General features: G+C 49.6%; 1 protein-coding gene across 2 annotated transcripts; it reads right to left on the minus strand.

The window, feature by feature from the left end:
• Window positions 1-15,711: 15,711 nt before the first annotated feature.
• LOC123098894 (E3 SUMO-protein ligase MMS21) lies at window positions 15,712-18,297 on the minus strand. 2 transcript variants are annotated; one of them, XM_044520968.1, is made up of 7 exons: window positions 18,154-18,297; window positions 17,961-18,032; window positions 17,768-17,878; window positions 17,572-17,682; window positions 17,224-17,363; window positions 16,153-16,235; window positions 15,712-16,072 (listed from the first exon to the last, which is right to left on the minus strand). In XM_044520968.1, the coding sequence occupies exons 1-7, from the start codon at window positions 18,223-18,225 to the stop codon at window positions 15,897-15,899; spliced, it is 765 nt and encodes a 254-aa protein (XP_044376903.1). In that variant the 5' UTR covers window positions 18,226-18,297; the 3' UTR covers window positions 15,712-15,896. The 2 variants fall into 2 exon arrangements, with proteins under 2 accessions (XP_044376903.1, XP_044376910.1); XM_044520975.1 differs by lacking the exon at window positions 17,961-18,032.
• Between the last annotated feature and the right edge of the window lie 650 nt (window positions 18,298-18,947).

Below are 18,947 nucleotides of genomic sequence, written 5' to 3' on the forward strand. Positions count from 1 at the left end.
TGTACATCTAAACTGCAGCAGGTTAACACACTTGTCGAGAGTGAAGGTTGCGAACCAATGCCTATGATAATGCAGCCCCGACGCATAGACGTAAAAAAAGGTGCCCCTCCTGTCTATCCAAGGAGTGAACCATCTGCTGAAAATGATTCCGGAATGGCCCTGGGCAGATGTCCGATGAATGTATGATGGAGATGATGCCCCCACCGTTGTGGCAGAGGTTCCCGTTGGGGTGTGTATCCGTTGATGGGATGACAACTAGGACAGGGACAAGGTTAGAGTCGGCATTCCGAGTCAACATAGTGGGCAAGAGGTAAGGTTCAACAGCCACTCACTAATGCATCCACTATGGTAGAGATGTGTGCACGGGAGCTCGACCGGAGGATCTTGTTGCAGATGAGACGAACTTGTGTCGTTTGGGTAACGATGACACTAGGCAAGGCATTGATGGCTTCTATCAAAGTCGTTCTGGGTCATTCCACCAAGAAGGACGGGTGTGCCCGTGGCCAGTGAATTGGTGGGATGTGGAGGCGGCGGCAGCCACGCCAATGGAGGCGTGTGATGAGGCTCGATGTTGTAAGCAAACTTGTAGTGTTTCAGCGATTTTTGTTAAACTTTGACGTGATTGTGGTGGCTTTTACAAATTAGTCGATAGAACTAGGTGCAGTATGTTCTTCCTTGGCAATTAGATCTATATACATTGTTGTTTTATTCATACGTTTCGAACTGAAAGTGCGTTATATCGACTGGAGGGGGGGTGAATCGGTGATTTTTACAAATTTGTCACTGAGGAATTTGCTAAGTGAGGAACTACAAGCAGCAGAATAAGTACTCAGGTGCACACATAACAAGACAGTAGCAGGGTCATCATGACTAAATAAAACATACACATAGCACAAGTACTGTGTAACCAGGATAAGCAGGCAGAAGATAAGATGACTGAAGAATTAATATTGAGGAAACTGAGAAAGTCTTCAGGCAAAGTCTTCAAACAGTAACGATCAATTTCAAAAACACATGAGCGAGGAAATGAAAGGGTTGAGGAAATAGAACCAGTAGCTCGGTGAAGACAGTGATTTAGTAGACCAGTTCCAATTGTTGTGACAGTTGTACGTCTGGTTGGAGCAGCTTGGTATTTAAACCAAAGGACACATAGTCCTTACTGTATTCTCCTTGAGCTAAGGTCACACAGACCTCGCCCAATCACTCGTGATAAGTCTTCAAGGTGACTTCCAAACCTTCACAGAGTTGGTCACCCGCCGATTCACAATTCCTCTTGGATGCTCTAGACCATGACGCCTAACCGGCTGGAAGATGCACAGTGTTCAAAGGTAACAAGCGTCGGTTCCACACAGGAACAATCTCTTCAATGATGTTCAATCACTTTGGGTTTAGGGGTTGGGGTTTTGGGTTTTTCCTCACTGCCGATTTTGTCTCAAATTCCTCGGTGGATGGGATGCTCTAAATGACAAGTGCCAATTTATTTCTCGGAGCAGCCAACCGACTAGTGGTTGAAGGGGGCAGCTATTTATAGTCAGGGAGCAGCCCAACATGATAAGACATAAATGCCTTTCAATGATATGACCGTTAGGTGGATAAGATATTTCGGACAGCTGGCGCGTAGCACAACAACGGTCAGAAATTTGAGCTCTCAAATTCCTCAGGGCTATCATGTTCCTCACTTGTAGGCAATCCACACTGGCAAATTCCTAACTCCTCAGTCAGGATAAATTCCTCAGAGAACAGAAGATCTTCATCTCCGTCATTGAAGAAATTGACTGAACTGTATGAGATTTCCAAAGGCTTCACTTGAAGGATTGGGTATGTGTAGGCTTTGAGATGAGCATCACTTGGAAACTTTTCCTTAGTTTTATCTCGAACCCCTTTAACAGTACGGTGTTTCCTATGACTCAAGAAAGAAAAAATGAAACTACGAAAATAAAAGTCTTCACGCTTCATAGTCCTTGCATCAATATCAATATCTTCAAGGTCACTCCAATTTCCTCATTTTCAAAGTCTTCAAGAAAACCAAACATTTGTTCATTTGAGGCCGCGCGTTGGGCCGCGCTATTCGTTCGTTTTACCCTAAACGGACGCACCCGAACAAAATGGGTCGCGCGGTGGAGTTGGCCCCACCACAGTTAACAATCCTCCTCCGGCCGCGTTGTACATGGCACGATGCAAGCCGGCCGACCGGTGCCGGTGTGTGTGCTGCGATTGGCAGGGCATGGCGGACTGACTAATACTACTCCATTAGTATAGTTTAGAGTACTACTGTAGATGCAGCGTCTGGCCCTGCATATGTACCACCCTGGACCATGCAAAGCTAAGCTAAGCTTAGAGCATTACTAGTAGTACCCCTAAACCCTCAAACCCTAAAAAATAACCGTTTTTTTACGGGTTGCAACAAAAAAAACGCAAAGACTAGAACCCCTAAACCCTCAAACCCTCAAAAAAAAGTAAGGGTCCAACCCTCAAACCCAATTTCAAACCGTAGAAGTGAGGGTTGGAGGGGGGCGCTCGACCCCAGCCCGCACTCCCTTCCCCCGTCGCGCGGGAGGGAAGTTTCCCGTCCCCAACCTCCCGCTTCCTCCCTCCCAAGCCGCCGGCCGTCGTCCGCCACCAATCCGGCCGGCCCGCCGCCTCCCCTCGACGCCCCCGCCGTCCCGCCCCTGCGCCACACTCCCCACCGCCGGATCCGCCGTTCCCCGCCGCCTCCCGCCCCGCGCCCCGGCCCCCGGCCTCCCGCCCCGCCGCCTCCCGCCCCGGAACCGGAGCATGCTCTCCGTCGGCGGCCGCTTCCAGGGCGGAGCTCCCCCATGGCGACGGCCCCGGCCACGCTCGCGCCCGACGTCTCCGCCGACCAACAGCAGCGGCCCCGGCGACTCCGAGTTCGACCCTCGATTTCACCGCTCCCTTTTTTGAATTCCTGCCGCAATTTCTCATTTTGATGGCAACGTGTCTGGCTCCTGCAGAAAGGCCAGACCTTTGCTCGTGAAGAGGTACCGGGACGGCGCCGCCAAGAGGTCTCTTCTCTTCTAAAATCCATGTGTTTGCTGATACACCTGACTGAATCTGCAAAGAGTTATCAACTCTGTATCTGCGATGAGTTTCTCATCGTCTGACTGATGTGGCGAGCAGGTATCTGTTGGACGGCGACTCTAAGCTGCAAGTTCTTTGGGAGAAGCATGATGAAACTTCGATGAACACTGTCGAAGATGAAAAGGCGAATTCTTTGATTCCCCGGGCTGTTAGTGATTTTGTACTTCCAGCAGGTTTTCCAGGTGAATGCTGGCACCCCTGTGTGGTTTGCTTACGCATCTATGCATTGCTTTTGCTCTTTGCCATGGAGTATGAACTATGAAGGTTCAGGTTTACAATCTAGGAAATGCAGTGATTGCTGTGTTTTCTAATCATAATGCAGCAAACAAATTGTTTTGCAAGTTCTGTAGTTTTTTTTTCTATCTTACCATTATTATCAAGTACTGTCAAATGTAGAGCTTGATTTTGTATATGCATTTTCCTCAGTTTCTCTCAGTATGCTGCATAAGAGGTCATTATTGCAATTTGCAAAGTTGTGGACTGACACTAAGTCTGAAACTATATACCACTTCTCAAACCTATAACTCTCTGTTGTACCTCATTTATATTTCAGAATCTGTTTCGGATGATTACCTGCAGTACATGCTATTGCAATTCCCAACAAACGTCACAGGATGGATCTGTCACACGTTGGTTACATCAAGTCTTCTGAAGGTACACCGTAATCTATTAATCAAGATGTTTGCAGAAGTAAATAATGTTGTAGTGACTGAAACGATGGGCTGATACATGATGTGATATATAATCATATGGATTGCATTATTTGATAGCTCCAAAATAACTTCAAGATTTTGCCACGTGCTCATAAACAATCGCAGTCCGAAAAGACTTCCAAGTCATAATCTTCAATTATTATGTCAAAACTGATGATTAGCTGATCATAGATTGGCACAGGCTGTAAGTTTTAAAGGTAGGGGTTGAGGCAAAGACTAGAACCCTTAAATCCAACCCTTAAAGCAGTTTAAGGGTTGGGTTTGAGGATTCTAGTCTTTGTCCCTGTTTTTTAACTCTTAAAAGTGTCAAAAAGTGGCACTTCTCAACCCTTAAAACTGCTATAAGGGTTTGAGAGTTTAGGGGTTCTACTAGTAATGCTCTTAGGCTCTTGGACCCGGGGCCATGCATGCACCCAACTGAACGGGCTTGTGCCAAGTCGAAAGCGATCGCCTGATTTTTCCCGAAGAAGGCGGGGGGCGCGCGCGCTGCACACGTATAGCTAGCTAGCCCGCTGCGACGGCCAGCAAATGGCCGGCAGATCTTGCCAGCCAGGAGGAGCTCTACGAAGTGGTGAGTGGATGAGTGACCACATCACGAACGCAAAAGCTTGAGAGATCGACGGGATTCGAGGACCCCGCTTCAAACCATGCTGATGCACGTAGAAAGATGTGCGTCCCCTAGCCGCGCATGGGTCATGCTGTTGAGTGGATGAGTACTGGTCAGGCAGCTGTTGCGTTTGTTCTGCTTGCCATGCATGCACATCTTTATGATCCGACAGTACACGTTTAGGACACATTTCAAGATTAGTTTTTCGAATCAGAGGCAAAAGATCTGCCTCATTGATTAATTAAAAAGAAGAAAATTGCCTAGTTAATTAACATGTTTTAAGATTGTCAATTCCTTCTTGGGATCACAGGAATGTTAAAACAAAGGAATAGAAAAAAACATAGGATTAAGATGTCAGGCACTGCAAAATTCCTACATGAATGAAACATGTAATGAATCCTTTTGGATGATTCATAGGAAAGAAACATATGAATTTTGAATGATTAAACTAGTGCATAGAATGTTGGTTACCAGCAAGTCCTTTATCCAAACTCAAAGTCAAAGGGCATTCGTCGAAAGAATTCCTTATTATTGGAATCATACAAAAATCTTATGAAATTCGTATAATCAAAAGAGAGCCTTAAGGCTGCCCTTAGTGGGTAATATCATAACTAAAGAGAGCCTTAAACCTTGCTGATTCCTTAAAATACATATTTTTTAGAATTCCTAGAAAATTTCTATAAACTAAAGGAGGCATGATTCAATGAAATTCGTACAATCAAGAGATATCCCTAAGTAACTTCCTTTTATACGAAAGTGCTGTTTTGATTTGAGCTCGGGTGAACAGTAAAAAAATCAATTCTTTTTGGATTTTATAGTTCACCCAAGCTCACATGACCTCGGGATTGGAATAGCCGTGTCCCCTTTGATATGCTAGCATCTGACTGAAATAAATCAGATACACCAGGGGTCTCTCTTGTTCGAATGAATTTCCTATTAATCTGTAATATCCTACTCCTTATATTTCCTTTTTCTTCTGAACACTGTTTGGTTTGTAGGAAACTATCTAGAAAGTTCAATGGTCTTGCATGCAGTTTCAGGGAAAATTTGGATGAGTTTCTATGACAATGTCTTTCAGGATATTCCATACATCACATATCCATATGTTCATAATTCCAGTAGGATTCAGTATACCAAGACATCATATTCTTCCTGTCTTTCCAAAACCGTAACCAAATAGTAAGATCTAATACCACTTCAATGAGTAAAATGATGCCTCATGGATATTCACTTGTACTAGTCATTTCGTTAATGCATTAGGAGCAAACGAATCTGAATCAAACAAACACCGATTACTACAGCAGGCAAACGCACTATCTAGCTGAAGAATCACAGGATGGCACATTGGCCAGCTAGCTAGGCTATCCAGATGAAACGAAAATGGAACTTTGCAATCTAGCACCTTCTCTCCCTTCTAGCACAACTCTAAAAGGGAGTGAGGCAAAAAAAAAGCGAGTGCTCTAGCCAATCAGATAGGGAACCTAATCTAGCTTAGCTATGCCTATTCTTGACGTTGAACACCGGGGAAAGGACGGCTTGGGGCTTTTCATTTTATTGAGCTGAACCTTTTGTCCCGTAGCATCTTGCTTTCACTTTCTCTCGATTGGCCAACCCCCTACACTTTCCCGGCATACAAGGAACACATATGTATACCAGTAGTACTACTCACCTAGCAGCGGTAACACCCATGTTTCCCTAAGGCTCATAGTGGGGAGTAACTTAGACTAGTAACATGCATATGTTACTAGTCTATGTTACTATCTCTATAATGCATTGTATCATATATTAGTATTATAAGTAGTCTCATTTATTGCCATGCATGACACATAGTAGCATCACATTTATTATGTTATGGTATCTACCTATGTTACTATAACCATCTTTCTCTTCTTTAATTGCCTGTCACATAAGTACTCAAACGCATGATACTATTTATGTTACCCCACTATGGCTAGCCTAATAAAACTATGCAGGCCTATCGACCGGAGCTAGTAAAATTGTTTCATGGAAAGACGTTGGTGTCGCACGGTTTCATCGGATTGCTCTCCTGTGATGCCGCACCTCGAGTCGTATTGGCTGCAAATAACTGGAACACAAATATATGGTTTATATTCCCTCCATCCCATTATATAAGAGCGTTTTTGACACTCAATGCAAACGCATGCCTATCGTGGCGCTAGTAGGTGAATGCCCGACCTGAGGCCAACTCCACCGCGCGACCCTATCCTGTCCGTCCCCGTCCGTTTGGGGTAAAAGGGACAAAAGAGGCGGCCCAGCGTGCGGGCGCAAACGGACAAATGTCCGGATTCCGTCCGTTTTCGACCCATCCCCGGCCCAAACTTGCACTCGGTTTGGGGCGAAACGGACAGCGCGCGGACGGGCGGGACGCGCGCGCTTGTCCTCTCCTGGCCCGCCCGTCGGTGGGAGAAACCAACCCCCCCCCCCCCCGCCCATTTGGCGCCATTTTCCCCAAACCCTCCCACGTCCCTCCCGCCGCCCCTCTCTCCCCCGTCCATGGCCGACGCCCCGCCGGGTTCCGGCGGCCTGGCCGTCGACCCGCCCGCAAAGGTGAAGAAGAAGGCGGCAAGGAAGCCGCGGTCGGAGTGCACGCCGGAGGAGATCGCCAAGTTGGACGCGGAATCGGCGAAGAGGAGGGAACGAAGAGCGGTCGTCAAGGTCGATGCCGCCGCGGCCAAGTTCACCGCCCAGCGCGAGGAGATGGAGGCCGCGCGGCGCAAGGCCGCTGCCGACGAGAAGGAGGACCTCGTCAACAAAGCGCACGCCATCCTCATGCTTGGCATAGGCCGTCCTGCCGGGTTCCCTGCAGCGGCCGTCGACCCGGCAACCACAGGCTCGTCGGTTGCCCGTCCTATGCATTGCCAGTCGCCGACGTCGCGCACCGCGCCCATGTCGCCCTGCTTCCCTTCGCCAAGGCACGACGGCCAGACCCGTTTCTCGGGGTCGCCGAACGTGGGCGCGTTCGCGCCGTCCACACCGCGCCTCGGGCCGTCATCGACCTCAACGTCACGCCTGGGTCTAGCAGCGGCGGGTGGCCGTCCGTCGAGATGCTAAGAAAGCAGGCACAGGCATCGTTCACGGGCACCATGCCGCCCCCCCGGCGTCTTGTTTGATGAAATGCCAACCCCAACGCCAGCGGTCGACGACCCCTTCTACAACAGCTACATGGAGGACGTGATCTTCGACGGTGGGCATGGTCGTGCCTACGACCCCGATGAGACCCAAAGTCAGGATGGCCGCGCCGAGTACGACCCCGATGAAGGTGGGCACGACCGTGCTGACTACGACCATGGTGACTCGTGGCATGAAGACGATGACATCTATGTCGAAGGTGATGAAGAAGAAGAAGAAAGCAATGACGTTGATATTAGTGGTGCGCCATTATTCATCGACGAGCTCACCCAAAGAGCGGAGGCACAAAAGAAGAGGAAGAGCATTCGCACGGGTTCATATACACAAGTGAGGACAAGTTGATTTGCCAAGCTTGGATGGAGATTAGCCAAGATCCGAGGACCGGCGCGCAACAAAAGGGCATTGTTTTTTGGACGAGAGTCCACAAAACATTCCATGAAAGGAAGATGTTTGAGCCCTTCCAAATTACAAGCAACCGTGGCATCGGTTCGATTCAAAAAAGATGGTTGTTCATCCAACAAGAGTGCAAAATTAGAGGTTGGCTGTGTTGCCGGCCGCTGGCTCATGCCGGCGATGGACGTGTAGGCCGCTGGCTCTGTTGCCGGCGTGAACCGGGGCCGCTGGCCTGAACTAGGGCTTGACATTTGAAAACTAGACGCAGACAGGATGGGGCAAAATGGATGCGGCCGCGCGCTGGGCGCACGGACACCGCATTCCAGGACGGCCCGGACACGACCCCAAATCGCTACCCAAACGGACAGAATCCGGACAAAACGGACGTCCGTTTGGGGTCGCGCGGTGGAGTTGGCCTGATGATTTTGATCCCCGGTTTGGAAAAAGGCTGCGTGTCCACTCTCTCTAGCCCTTTAGGAATCGATCAAATGGTGCGCACCTAGACCTCCTCGCTTTGGCAAAGCAGATCGACAGGAGTCAGGAAGCGCCATCAAGGCATCAAGTATGTACTCCATGATATGCATGCCTAGCTGATGTGGCCCACCTCGATCAGTAATGGTTCATTGGCTTATTGCTAATACGGGACAGTGCTTAATAACTAAGCCAAACAAGCAACCTGTTCATACTCCGAAGTTATCATTTCCGGGACATGGCGTTTCTGAAACCAGCTTTTGCTAATGTGGAAACGATGGGACGTGCCATTGGTTCGGACCCGGACAGGTAACAGGTTTGCTTTGCATGATCTGGTAATAGCCAATAACGGCTGCCTGAGCATGAGAATAAATTATGTACAGTATATGACTAGATGTAGAGCAACAATGTCTACATCCGCATTAGTTAATCCAAGAGGCATGGAAATTTGCCGTTTTCCTATTTCGGGATAATAAAGCAGTAGCTGGAGCATATATGCAACCTTTCTGTTTTGCTATATGGAGCTAGTATAAGATGCAAGTTTGGCCACTTGATTGGAAGATTTTCTAAAAGTTTGGCTAGTGATGGTCAGTCCAACTCAAAAAAACAAGTACGATGGTCAGTGCAATTTTTTGGGAGGGAAATATGATGGCCGGTGCTCATCTTCTTCGTCCAAGGCTGAAATTTACAGGACGTGGAACACGGCCCTTTAGAAGGCCGAAAGGTAGAGATAACAAGCCCGAAAGGAAAATATTGTCTTTTCTTTTACATAAAGAAAACCTTCGTTGATTGCACTGGCCAAGTGTGTGCACTCGTGACTTGTGTGACCAGGGATTCTCCTGTCAATTCCCTTTGCCTCCTCGTTCGCGCTGTGTAAGACAATAAGTTTTGGGGAACCAGCACAACCCTCTAGGGGTGACTTATCTCATTATATATAATGGTTGTGTTACAATACGTACATAAGTACAGAAGCTATACATAGTCTAACACCCTCCCTCAATCTTAGCCACTTTCTAAAGAACTGAGAAGGGTAAGATTGCGCCTACAAGCCTCAAACTGTGGCAGCGGTAAAGGCTTAGTGAAGATGTCTGCAAGTTGATCCTTAGATAAGATAAACTTGATCTGGAGTTGCTTCTGATGTGTTTGATATTTTTGTTCAGTTTCAAAAACATGTTGAACGTCTTCTCAAGCACAAAATTGTTCATGTCCAGTCGGATTGGGGGGGCGAGTATCGCAACCTCAACTCTTTCTTTCAGTCGCTTGGGATAGCTCATCGTTTAGCATGTCCACATACACATCAACAGAATGGTTCAGTCGAACGTAAGCATCGTCATATTGTTGAAGCTGGTCTTACTCTTTTGGCCCATGCATCTGTTCCGTTTCGGTTTTGGAGTGATGCTTTCACCACTGCATGCTTTCTCATCAACCGTACTCCTACTCGTGTTTTAAACATGAAGACTCCCATTGAGGTTCTCCTTAATGAACAACCTGATTATACCTTTCTCAAGGTATTTGGGTGTGCTTGCTGGCCGCATCTTCGTCCATATAACAAGCGCAAGCTTGAGTTTCGTTCTAAGAAGTGTGTTTTTCTTGGCTATAGCTCTCTTCATAAAGGTTACAAATGTCTTCATGTTCCCACTAATCGTGTCTATATATCTCGGGACGTCGTGTTTGATGAGCATGTTTTTCCCTTTGCCAACCTTCCTGTGTCTACTGTCGAACCACCATCCCTGCATTCATCCTCTGTTGCTTCTGACCAATTTGATGATGTTGCATACTCTCCTTTGCTGTTACCTAACCATGGTGCAGGAACCGGACGTGGAGCTCGTTTGGAGCTGTTGGAGGATTCACCATCATCGTCGTCGTCTTCTGGTGGGCACGTCGATCACCCTATGTTGCATGGCGTCGATTCGCGTGCTCATGCATGGTCACCCGACGAGCCCGTCGCGCCGAGCATCTCCACTGCTCGGTCCGCTACGCCAGTGATCGCCGAGTTTCCAGCGGCTCGGCCTTTTTCGCCAGCGGCCGCCGAGTCGCCCGCGGCTCGACCCGGCACGCCGTCTTCGCCTGCGGCTCGGCCCGTCACGCCGTCTTCGCCCGCGGCTCGGGTCCTCACGTCGCCTTCATCCGCGGATCGGCCCGCGACACCGGCCGCGCCACGGCCCACTATGCCGAGCTCGCCAACGGCCCGGTCTGTGATGCCGGAGTCGCCATCTGCTTGGTCTGCTCTGCCGGTTTCGCCGGTGGGCCGGCCTTCTTCGTCGACCGAGTCCGAGGCTACCGTAACTGGCTCCTCGTCACCGGCTGACTCGTCAACGTCGCCGTCCTCCAGCCCGTTGCAGGCTGCTCCGTCGACCTCGGTGGTTCCTGTGTCCCGACCACATACACGCAGTCGCAGTGGCATTTTCAAACCTAAGGAACGTAAGGATGGTACGGTTGCTTGGTTGGCTGCTTGTTTGGCTGCTGCTGTTGCGGATCCATCTTCTGAGCCTCGCTCATATCAGGCTGCCCTGCGCATTCCACATTGGCGAGAGGCTATGGAGCAGGAGTTTCATGCTCTTCTTCGTAACAAGACATGGACTCTCGTTCCTCCACCACCACGGGTAAATGTTATTGACTCAAAATGGATATTCAAAGTGAAGAAGCATTCGGATGGATCTATTGAGCGTTACAAAGCGCGACTTGTTGCTCGCGGTTTTCGGCAGCGTCATGGTCTTGACTATGAGGACACCTTCAGTCCTGTCGTCAAGCCTACCACTATTCGGCTTCTTCTCTCCATTGCTGTTTCTCGTGGTTGGTCACTTCGTCAACTTGATGTGCAGAATGCTTTTCTACATGGATTTTTGGAGGAAGAGGTTTATATGAAACAGCCGCCTGGTTTCTCTGATCCTGATCGTCCTGACTATATCTGTCGTCTTTCCAAAGCACTATATGGTTTGAAGCAAGCTCCTCGTGCCTGGCATGCCCGCCTTGCCTCTGCCCTTCGTGCTCATGGGTTTGTGCCGTCCACTGCTGACACTTCATTATTTCTTCTACAGAAGCCAGAAGTCACTATGTACCTTTTGGTATATGTCGATGATATTATCCTTGTCAGCTCTTCTCAGTATGCTGCTAATGCTCTTGTCTGCTCTCTTGGTGCTGATTTTGCGGTCAAAGATCTTGGGAAGCTTCACTACTTTCTTGGAGTTGAGGTCACTTCTCGTGCTACTGGTCTTGTCCTTACGCAGAAGAAGTACTCCTTGGAGTTGTTACAAAGAGCTGGCATGCTGAAGTGCAAACCGACCACCACACCCATGTCGTCTACCGACAAGATAACAGCTGTTGATGGTGAGCTTTTGTCTCCTGCGGATGCCACAGAGTACAGGAGCATTGTTGGTGGACTTCAGTACTTGACGATCACGAGACCAGATATCTCTTATGTTGTTAACAGGGTTTGTCAGTATCTTCAGGCTCCCAGAGATACTCATTGGGCTGCTGTTAAACGCATTCTTCGTTATGTTCAGTTCACCCTGACATTTGGTATGCATATTCGGCCGACTTCCTCTCGGGTCCTTTCGGCCTTCTCTGATGCAGATTGGGCTGGTAGCCCAGATGACAGGCGATCCACGGGGGGTTATGCAGTATTCTTTGGCTCTAATTTGATCGCCTGGAGTGCTCGGAAACAGGCTACTGTGTCACGTAGCAGTACTGAAGCTGAGTACAAGGCTGTGGCTAATGCTACTGCAGAGATTATTTGGGTGCAGTCTTTGCTTCAGGAGTTGGGTTTGTCTCAACCACAGCCTCCTATTCTTTGGTGTGATAACATCGGTGCTACATACCTTTCTGCAAATCCAGTATTTCATGCCCGAACGAAACACATTGAAGTTGACTATCACTTTGTACGGGAACGTGTATCTTTGCCGTCATTGCCAAGACCAAAGAAGCTTCGCTGGAAGCGCTTATGACACTTGGAGGCCCAGTGCTCATCGCGGCCACAAAGCTGACACACACGTGGACCGCCAGCCCCCGGTAAGGTCGCAGTAGGTGGGGGGGCCGAGGCGGGCGACGGTGGCAGCCCCAAGGGAGACCGGGGTGATGAAGAAGAGCGGCCACCCTTGGTGGCGGCGTTGGCCGAGAGGGAGCCAGTGCCCCTGGTGCGGCGAGTCTCGACCCGTTGCTCAGTGAGAAGGAGCCGAGAGAAAACCTCGTGTGCCAGCATGGGTGTCGAGTTGCCCCGCTCGTTGATGATCTCGACTAAGGCATCATACTCCTCATCAAGACCATTGACAATAAACGAGTTGAACTCGGAGTCGGTGAGGGGCTGTCCAATGGAGGCCAATGTGTCGGCGAGGCCCTTGACCTTGTTGTAGAACTCAGTGGCAGTGGAGTCAAGCTTCTGACACTCTCCAAGCTGACGACGGAATGCAGAGACACGAGCCTGGGACTGCGCTGCAAAGGTGCGCTCAAGGATGGTCCAGGCCTCATGAGACGTCTTCGCGAAGACAACAAGGCCGGCAACTGCCGGCGAGAGCGACCCCTGGATGGAGGAGAGGTTCGCCTGGTCCTGCCCCGTCCAGACGCGATGGGCCGGATTGTAGACCGGACCGTGCACGCTGTCTACCAACGCGGGTGGGCAGGGAAGCGATCCGTCGACGTAGCCTAGCAGGTAGTGACTCCCCAAGAGCGGGAGAACCTACGCACGCCAGAAGATGTAGTTGTCGGCGAAGAGCTTGATGGTGATGAGATGACCGAAGTGAAACGGCGGCGGCGAAGACGATCCCATCGAGGAGGCTGCCTGGGGTGCAAACACCATGGAGGCAGCCAGAGGCACCGAAGCCGATGCGGGAGGAGGCGGGACCGCAGCCAGGGCGGGCGCCGCAAAGCTCGCGGCCGGTTCGGACGCCGCAAGGCTGGCGGCCGGGGCGGACGCCGCCAACCCCGCCAGCGGGGCGGTGTGATCCGCTTGCGGCAGGAGCGGCGGGACGACACCTGCGGAGTCCGCAGCGGACGGCGGCGCCGCGGTGTGGACTACGAGGTCACGCCCAAGCGAGGGCGCCGGCGGCGTGAAGAAGACGGAGCCGATGCTCCTTGTCCCGATCGAAGCCGGAACGGAGACGGCATCGAGCGGGAGGTTGAGCAAAGCCGCAAGAGAGGCCGGGAGGAAGCCCGCAGCAGTGGAACCGGTGGTGGCGGCGCTCGACATGGCGGCGGCGCGATCGGTGGCGCGGCGGCTGCGGTGAAGGCGGCGGCGGCTGCGGCGGCGGTGCGGGTATTAGGGTTTAGAAGCGGAAGCGATCGTAACCTAGCGTGATACCATGTAAGACAATAAGTTTTGGGGAACCAGCACAACCCTCTAGGGGTGGCTTATCTCATTATATATAATGGTTGTGTTACAATACGTACATAAGTACAGAAGCTATACATAGTCTAACACGCTGATACTTCTCGTGCCTATATGATTGCACTGGCCAAGTGCGTGCACTCGTTACTTGTGTTATTAACCAGAAAACATTTGCCTCCTTTTTTTTGGAGCTAAAACGCCCTCCCGCTCTTTATTCATTAGGCGCCAGCATGTCTGATTGCAAACAATCAGTCAGCCACCCAGGGATTGTATCATACATAGACATAGAAACATAAAGTTGTAACGAATGCCTAGCTAGACGGCCTGCAAACCGTAGCTCAAATCCCTGGAAAAAGGAAGATAGATTCTTCATCTCCATGAACAAGTGAAAACACGATGACTTTTGAGGTAGCTCCCATAGCCGTTGGATCTCTTGACAATCCGTTTCCAACACTACTTGCTGCAAGCCCATATCAAGCGCCATATGGATCGCATCTCTGCATGCAAGTACCTCAATGGATAATGGGTCAAGAACCCCGTCGTATCTTGTACCTCCCGCTCTAACAAAAACTCCATTATGATCTCGAGCAATAAAGCCCGCTCCTCCACGCATTTGCCCCATATCCGTCGCACCATCGGTATTGATTTTTATCCATCCCTCATCCGGTGGTAGCCACCTCGGACGGGCAGTAATTTTGGTCTTCTGCCTCTCAGGTATCTCAAGCGCCCTGATAATCTCTTCAATGATCACCATTGATTTGATCGGCTGGTACATCAACTCACCATGAGTATATTTGTTCCTGGAATGCCACACAGCCCACATCACGGTGATCATAATAGCTGCCACTTCCTTCTTGTAAAACCGATGATCTAATAGATCTCGAGACCAAGTCTTAGGGTGTAGTCTTGGTATATCTATACCAAAGAATCGTTCTGCTGCCTTCCAAAATCGTCTTGCATGTTCACATTCCATTAAAGAGTGAAACAGCGTTTCATTATCATGTCCACACATCGGGCAGTGAGGTAGCTGCTTAATGTGCCGCCTTTGAAGCTCCCCATAGGACGGCAAAAAGTTCTTTAGCACGCGCCACCAAAACACCCGGATCTTGGGGAGCACATTGATTTTCCACAGTGCCTTCCAAATGGCCGTATCACCTGATGATGAACCAGTAGTATCAGTCACCTGACTTGTAGTCTCCATCTCATGCCTATACGCCGATCTGACCGTGAAAAAGCCTGATTTCTCCCTGGCCCATGCCCACACATCTGCACCTCCTACCCGCGGTCTTGCCATGGCAAGAATAGCTGCCGCGTCAGGTGCATAGAAGATACTCCGAATCAACTCCGTGTTTCATTGGTTTGTCGTCGGATCTAACAGGTCCGACACAAGCTGAACTGAGTTCGGCTCAAGTGCTCCCATCGGTTTCATGGATATGGTGCCATCTATCCAATGATCATGCCACACCTCGGTGGTCTCTCCATTACCAATTCTCCGGATGAGTCTCTTCTTTAGCATCTCTCTTCCTTTTTTTGCCGTAGTGATCATGCCACACCTCGGTGGTCTAACATTTGCCTCCTCGTTCGCGCTGATGAGACCTCTAATGTCTACGAACTTGTTCCCTTTGCTTGGCCAGGGATGGATCTCATCTTTTTTTGCCGTCACAATCCGTGGTACAACGAGTCCACGACTGGACAGCAGCTCAACTTTTGTTCATCCGCCGTGTAGCAAGTCCTCGCTACTTCCCTACCTCCAAATCATCGCGAAAATGGACAAAACTGGTCATGGCCCTCGGCCCGGGCGACATGCTAGATGTCCCTACCATGACGCCCTCGGCCAGGGCCTCATGCAAAAAGGGGCCGGTTTGTGAAATATTTTTAGATTGGGGTCATTCAGTCTCACCAAATCATCACCAATCAGACAAACGAACGAGCACTGCAGACTGATGAAAAGCAGGGCAGAACAAGAATAAATATCCTCATAGCTAAGCTTGTTACGTTGGTTAAGCTAATTGCCAGGGGAGCCACATCCCCCGATTCCACACACGACGACATACGAGTGCGACCTGAAAACAGAGTACCAACACCTATCATCATCCCTACAAAATACCAAGAATCCACCAAGGTTCGTTTCTCCAGACGCGTATCACTCGTCATCGTCTTCGTCCATCGGATCCTCGTCCTCGTCCTCGTCGTGGTCCGAGATATCCTCTATCTCAGAGGCGTTCGGAGCGGCCGGGCCCGACGCCCGCAGCTCCTCGATCTCCATGCGAAGGAAGGTGTCGCAGACGATCTTCGCCGGTTGCAGGACCGCCGGGCAGCCTGGTTGAACAGATGGGCTGAAGCTGAGGACGGCCTCGTGAAACGAAGGAACAGGGGGTGCGGAGAACTACTGCGTATACCTGCAATGGGGCAATTCGGAGCTTTGTTCGTCCGGATGTACCTCAGGATTGGATCCTTGTCATAGATGTGCCTGCAATCGATGCTGCAGAGGGAAAGGAAACATCACCCTATTAGTATTTGGAATTGGATGTCTCCAGATATGTGAGCTACGTGCGATTTCCAGCGTTTCTGAAAACAAAGGATCTGTTAACAGAAGGAACAAGCTTTTCTTAGAGCACCCAGATCCTACACAATGGCGAAACAAATCAATTAGCAATTGAACAGATGCAGATCTTTTCGCTGTGTGCATTTTCTAGCATTGTTTAGCATATTTCGTCCAGTGGTGAAACCCCCTACTAGGCCAAATAAATCAAAATTACTAATAGTTAGTGGTTTCATCGATAGTTCGATACCAATGCCAGTTGTTCTATTCACAGTTGCAAACTAATTCTACTGACACACAGGATTAAGAGCAGGCTTTTCTTATAGCATGCCGATCCTACACAATCGGGCTACAAATCCATTTGGAACTCAACATCCACAGATATTTGACTGTGTGCATTTTCTAGCATCTTTCACATATTTCGTCCAGTGGCGAAACCCTTTACTTGAGCAAATAAATCAAAATCAATAGTTAGTGGTTTGATCGATACCAATGCCAGTTGTTCGATTCACAGTTGTGAACTAGTTCTACTCACACACAGGATTCATTAACAGAAAGAGCAGGTTTTCCTTATAGCAAGCACATCAAAAACAATAGGGAAGCAAATCCTGATGATTTTTCTATAGTAAGCACATCAAAAACAAGGAAAACCAAATCTGATGGTTTCACTGAGGCTGAAAGGGTATTTAGAGGCAAATACAAACAGAAATAGAATGGCACTATGAGCTACTGAATTGTGCCTAGAAACTTTGCTCCATTTTCAGTTTGACAACAAAACTTTGATCAGTTTTTATCTGGTGGGAACATAATAATAAGAAAAGGATTTTCTTTGAACAAAGATTTACAGTAACGAGTGTGGCTCAAGCATGTTCAAAGACAACAGAAAAGTCATATAGTATGAAAATAAAACCAGGCACTGACTGCTTACCAGCGAACAGGATTTTCCAAGTCGACTATAGGCTTCATAGTCAATGGGCATACTGTATTTAGGATGTTGTTCTGGGTGCTAGTCATAACAAGTTCCTCTTGTTCATCACCAGGCATCGGTTGACCTGCATGGTGAACATCCTGCAGAGACAGAGCACAAGCACGCAAAAGGTCAGGCACTTTGAAATCACGCACGACACATTCTTCGCCATACGTATCCCAAAGGAAGTTAAACAACTTTCGTGCGCATCTTTGGCGAAGGACCTCAGCACCTAGCAAATGCATCTACAGCACAAAATTGCAGATAATCTTCTCAACAATCAGAAACAAGAGTCTCTGAAGCACATACCCAAACAGCCTCTTTGAACTGCCGTATGAGCTGGTCCTTGTGTCCCGACGATCGCGAGGTCCCCTTGACTCTCTCAACCTCCGCATCGATCAGCTTTCTGAAATCAGTCGCCTTCCCAAACCAACAGAGTGCAGACAGTTAGCCCAAATTCGCCCCCAATTAGAACGCCCCCACGCAGAAGCGCCACGGCCCGCACCTGGTCGGACGGCTGGTACGCCCCGGGCACCTTCTTCACCGCCTCGGCGAGGTACGCGCAGTCCTCGTACGAGGCCACCAGCTCCTGCACCGCGTCCTCCAGCTGCTTCACCTGCAGAAATCCACGCGGCTCGGGGGGTTAGGGGTTTCGAGGGGAGGCGGGGTTCGGGGGCTAGTGGGGAGCGGCGGCGTGCCTTGTCGGGCTTGCCGGCCCTCTCGTACTCCACGGCGAGGGACTTCATGGAGCTGAGCGCCTTGCGCATGTCCTGCGGATTTGGGGAATTTTGGGAGGGGTTAGGGTTTTGCGGGATGGAATCGGAGGTGGGATTGGTAGGGGGGGGGGGGGGGGGGGGGGGGGGGGGGGGGGGGGGGCAAAGGGGTTCTTACCAAGACGAGGGTTTGGGCCTCCGTCGAGGTAGCGTCGGCCGCGGTGGCGAGCTTCGTGGCCGCCGACGACATCTCCGGCGAAATCCCGCGGTTCCCCTTTTTTTTCTCCGCGGGGGAATGGAGGGAAAACTGGACTGCCCGGACCTGTGGACTATAGCATGTACTGTATATACGAGGCCCAGCACTATTTCTAAGTGGGCTGCAGAGTAGTCCAGCCAGTACATGCCTTGAGGGAAAATATTTTTTGGTATGAGGCCACCAGGCCAGCCCAAAGTGCTAGGCCGAAGTTTATATTTCACCCTGAAACTAGGCCAGCCCAAATAGCCCTTCAAATGTGAAATGGTAGCGTTAGATCTTTCATGTTTCATGCAAAATTGTTGATTGCTATTTTTTTTGAAATACTCCCTCCGTCCGAAAATACTTGTCATCAAAATGGACAACAAAGGATGTATCTAGAACTAAAATACATCTAGATACATCCCCTTTTATTCATTTTGATGACAAGTATTTCCGGACGGAGGGAGTACATTGTAACTATGTAGCATTTGGTTGCGCTATAGTATTGATAATAATATATTCACATGGATGACTAGACCTACAAATGAGTTTTATTGTAGATATCAAGAAATTATCAGCTTCAAGGCAACTCGATCCTTTATCAAATCAGTCGCCCCGGGCTTTGAACTCACTAGTTGAGTCGGCTCGCTCACTTACTAAATGTTTTCCTCCTTTCTTCTTTCACGAGTCACGAACGACTCCCCACACGAGGGTGTCCTCGCCTCCGTTGGCGTCGC

Source organism: Triticum aestivum, chromosome 1B (assembly GCF_018294505.1).
Source record: "Triticum aestivum cultivar Chinese Spring chromosome 1B, IWGSC CS RefSeq v2.1, whole genome shotgun sequence".
NCBI lineage: Eukaryota > Viridiplantae > Streptophyta > Magnoliopsida > Poales > Poaceae > Triticum > Triticum aestivum.

What these genes read in the sequence shown, in the direction of transcription:
- LOC123098894 (XM_044520968.1), bottom strand. Translation starts at nt 18,225, where the DNA reads ATGTCGTCGGCGGCCACGAAGCTCGCCACCGCGGCCGACGCTACCTCG. An exon ending in AGGCCCAAACCCTCGTCTTG is followed by an intron (nt 18,033 to 18,153) that starts GTAAGAACCCCT and finishes CCAAATCCGCAG; the next exon opens with GACATGCGCAAGGCGCTCAG. An exon ending in TTGGAAAATCCTGTTCGCTG is followed by an intron (nt 16,236 to 17,223) that starts GTAAGCAGTCAG and finishes TTCCCTCTGCAG; the next exon opens with CATCGATTGCAGGCACATCT.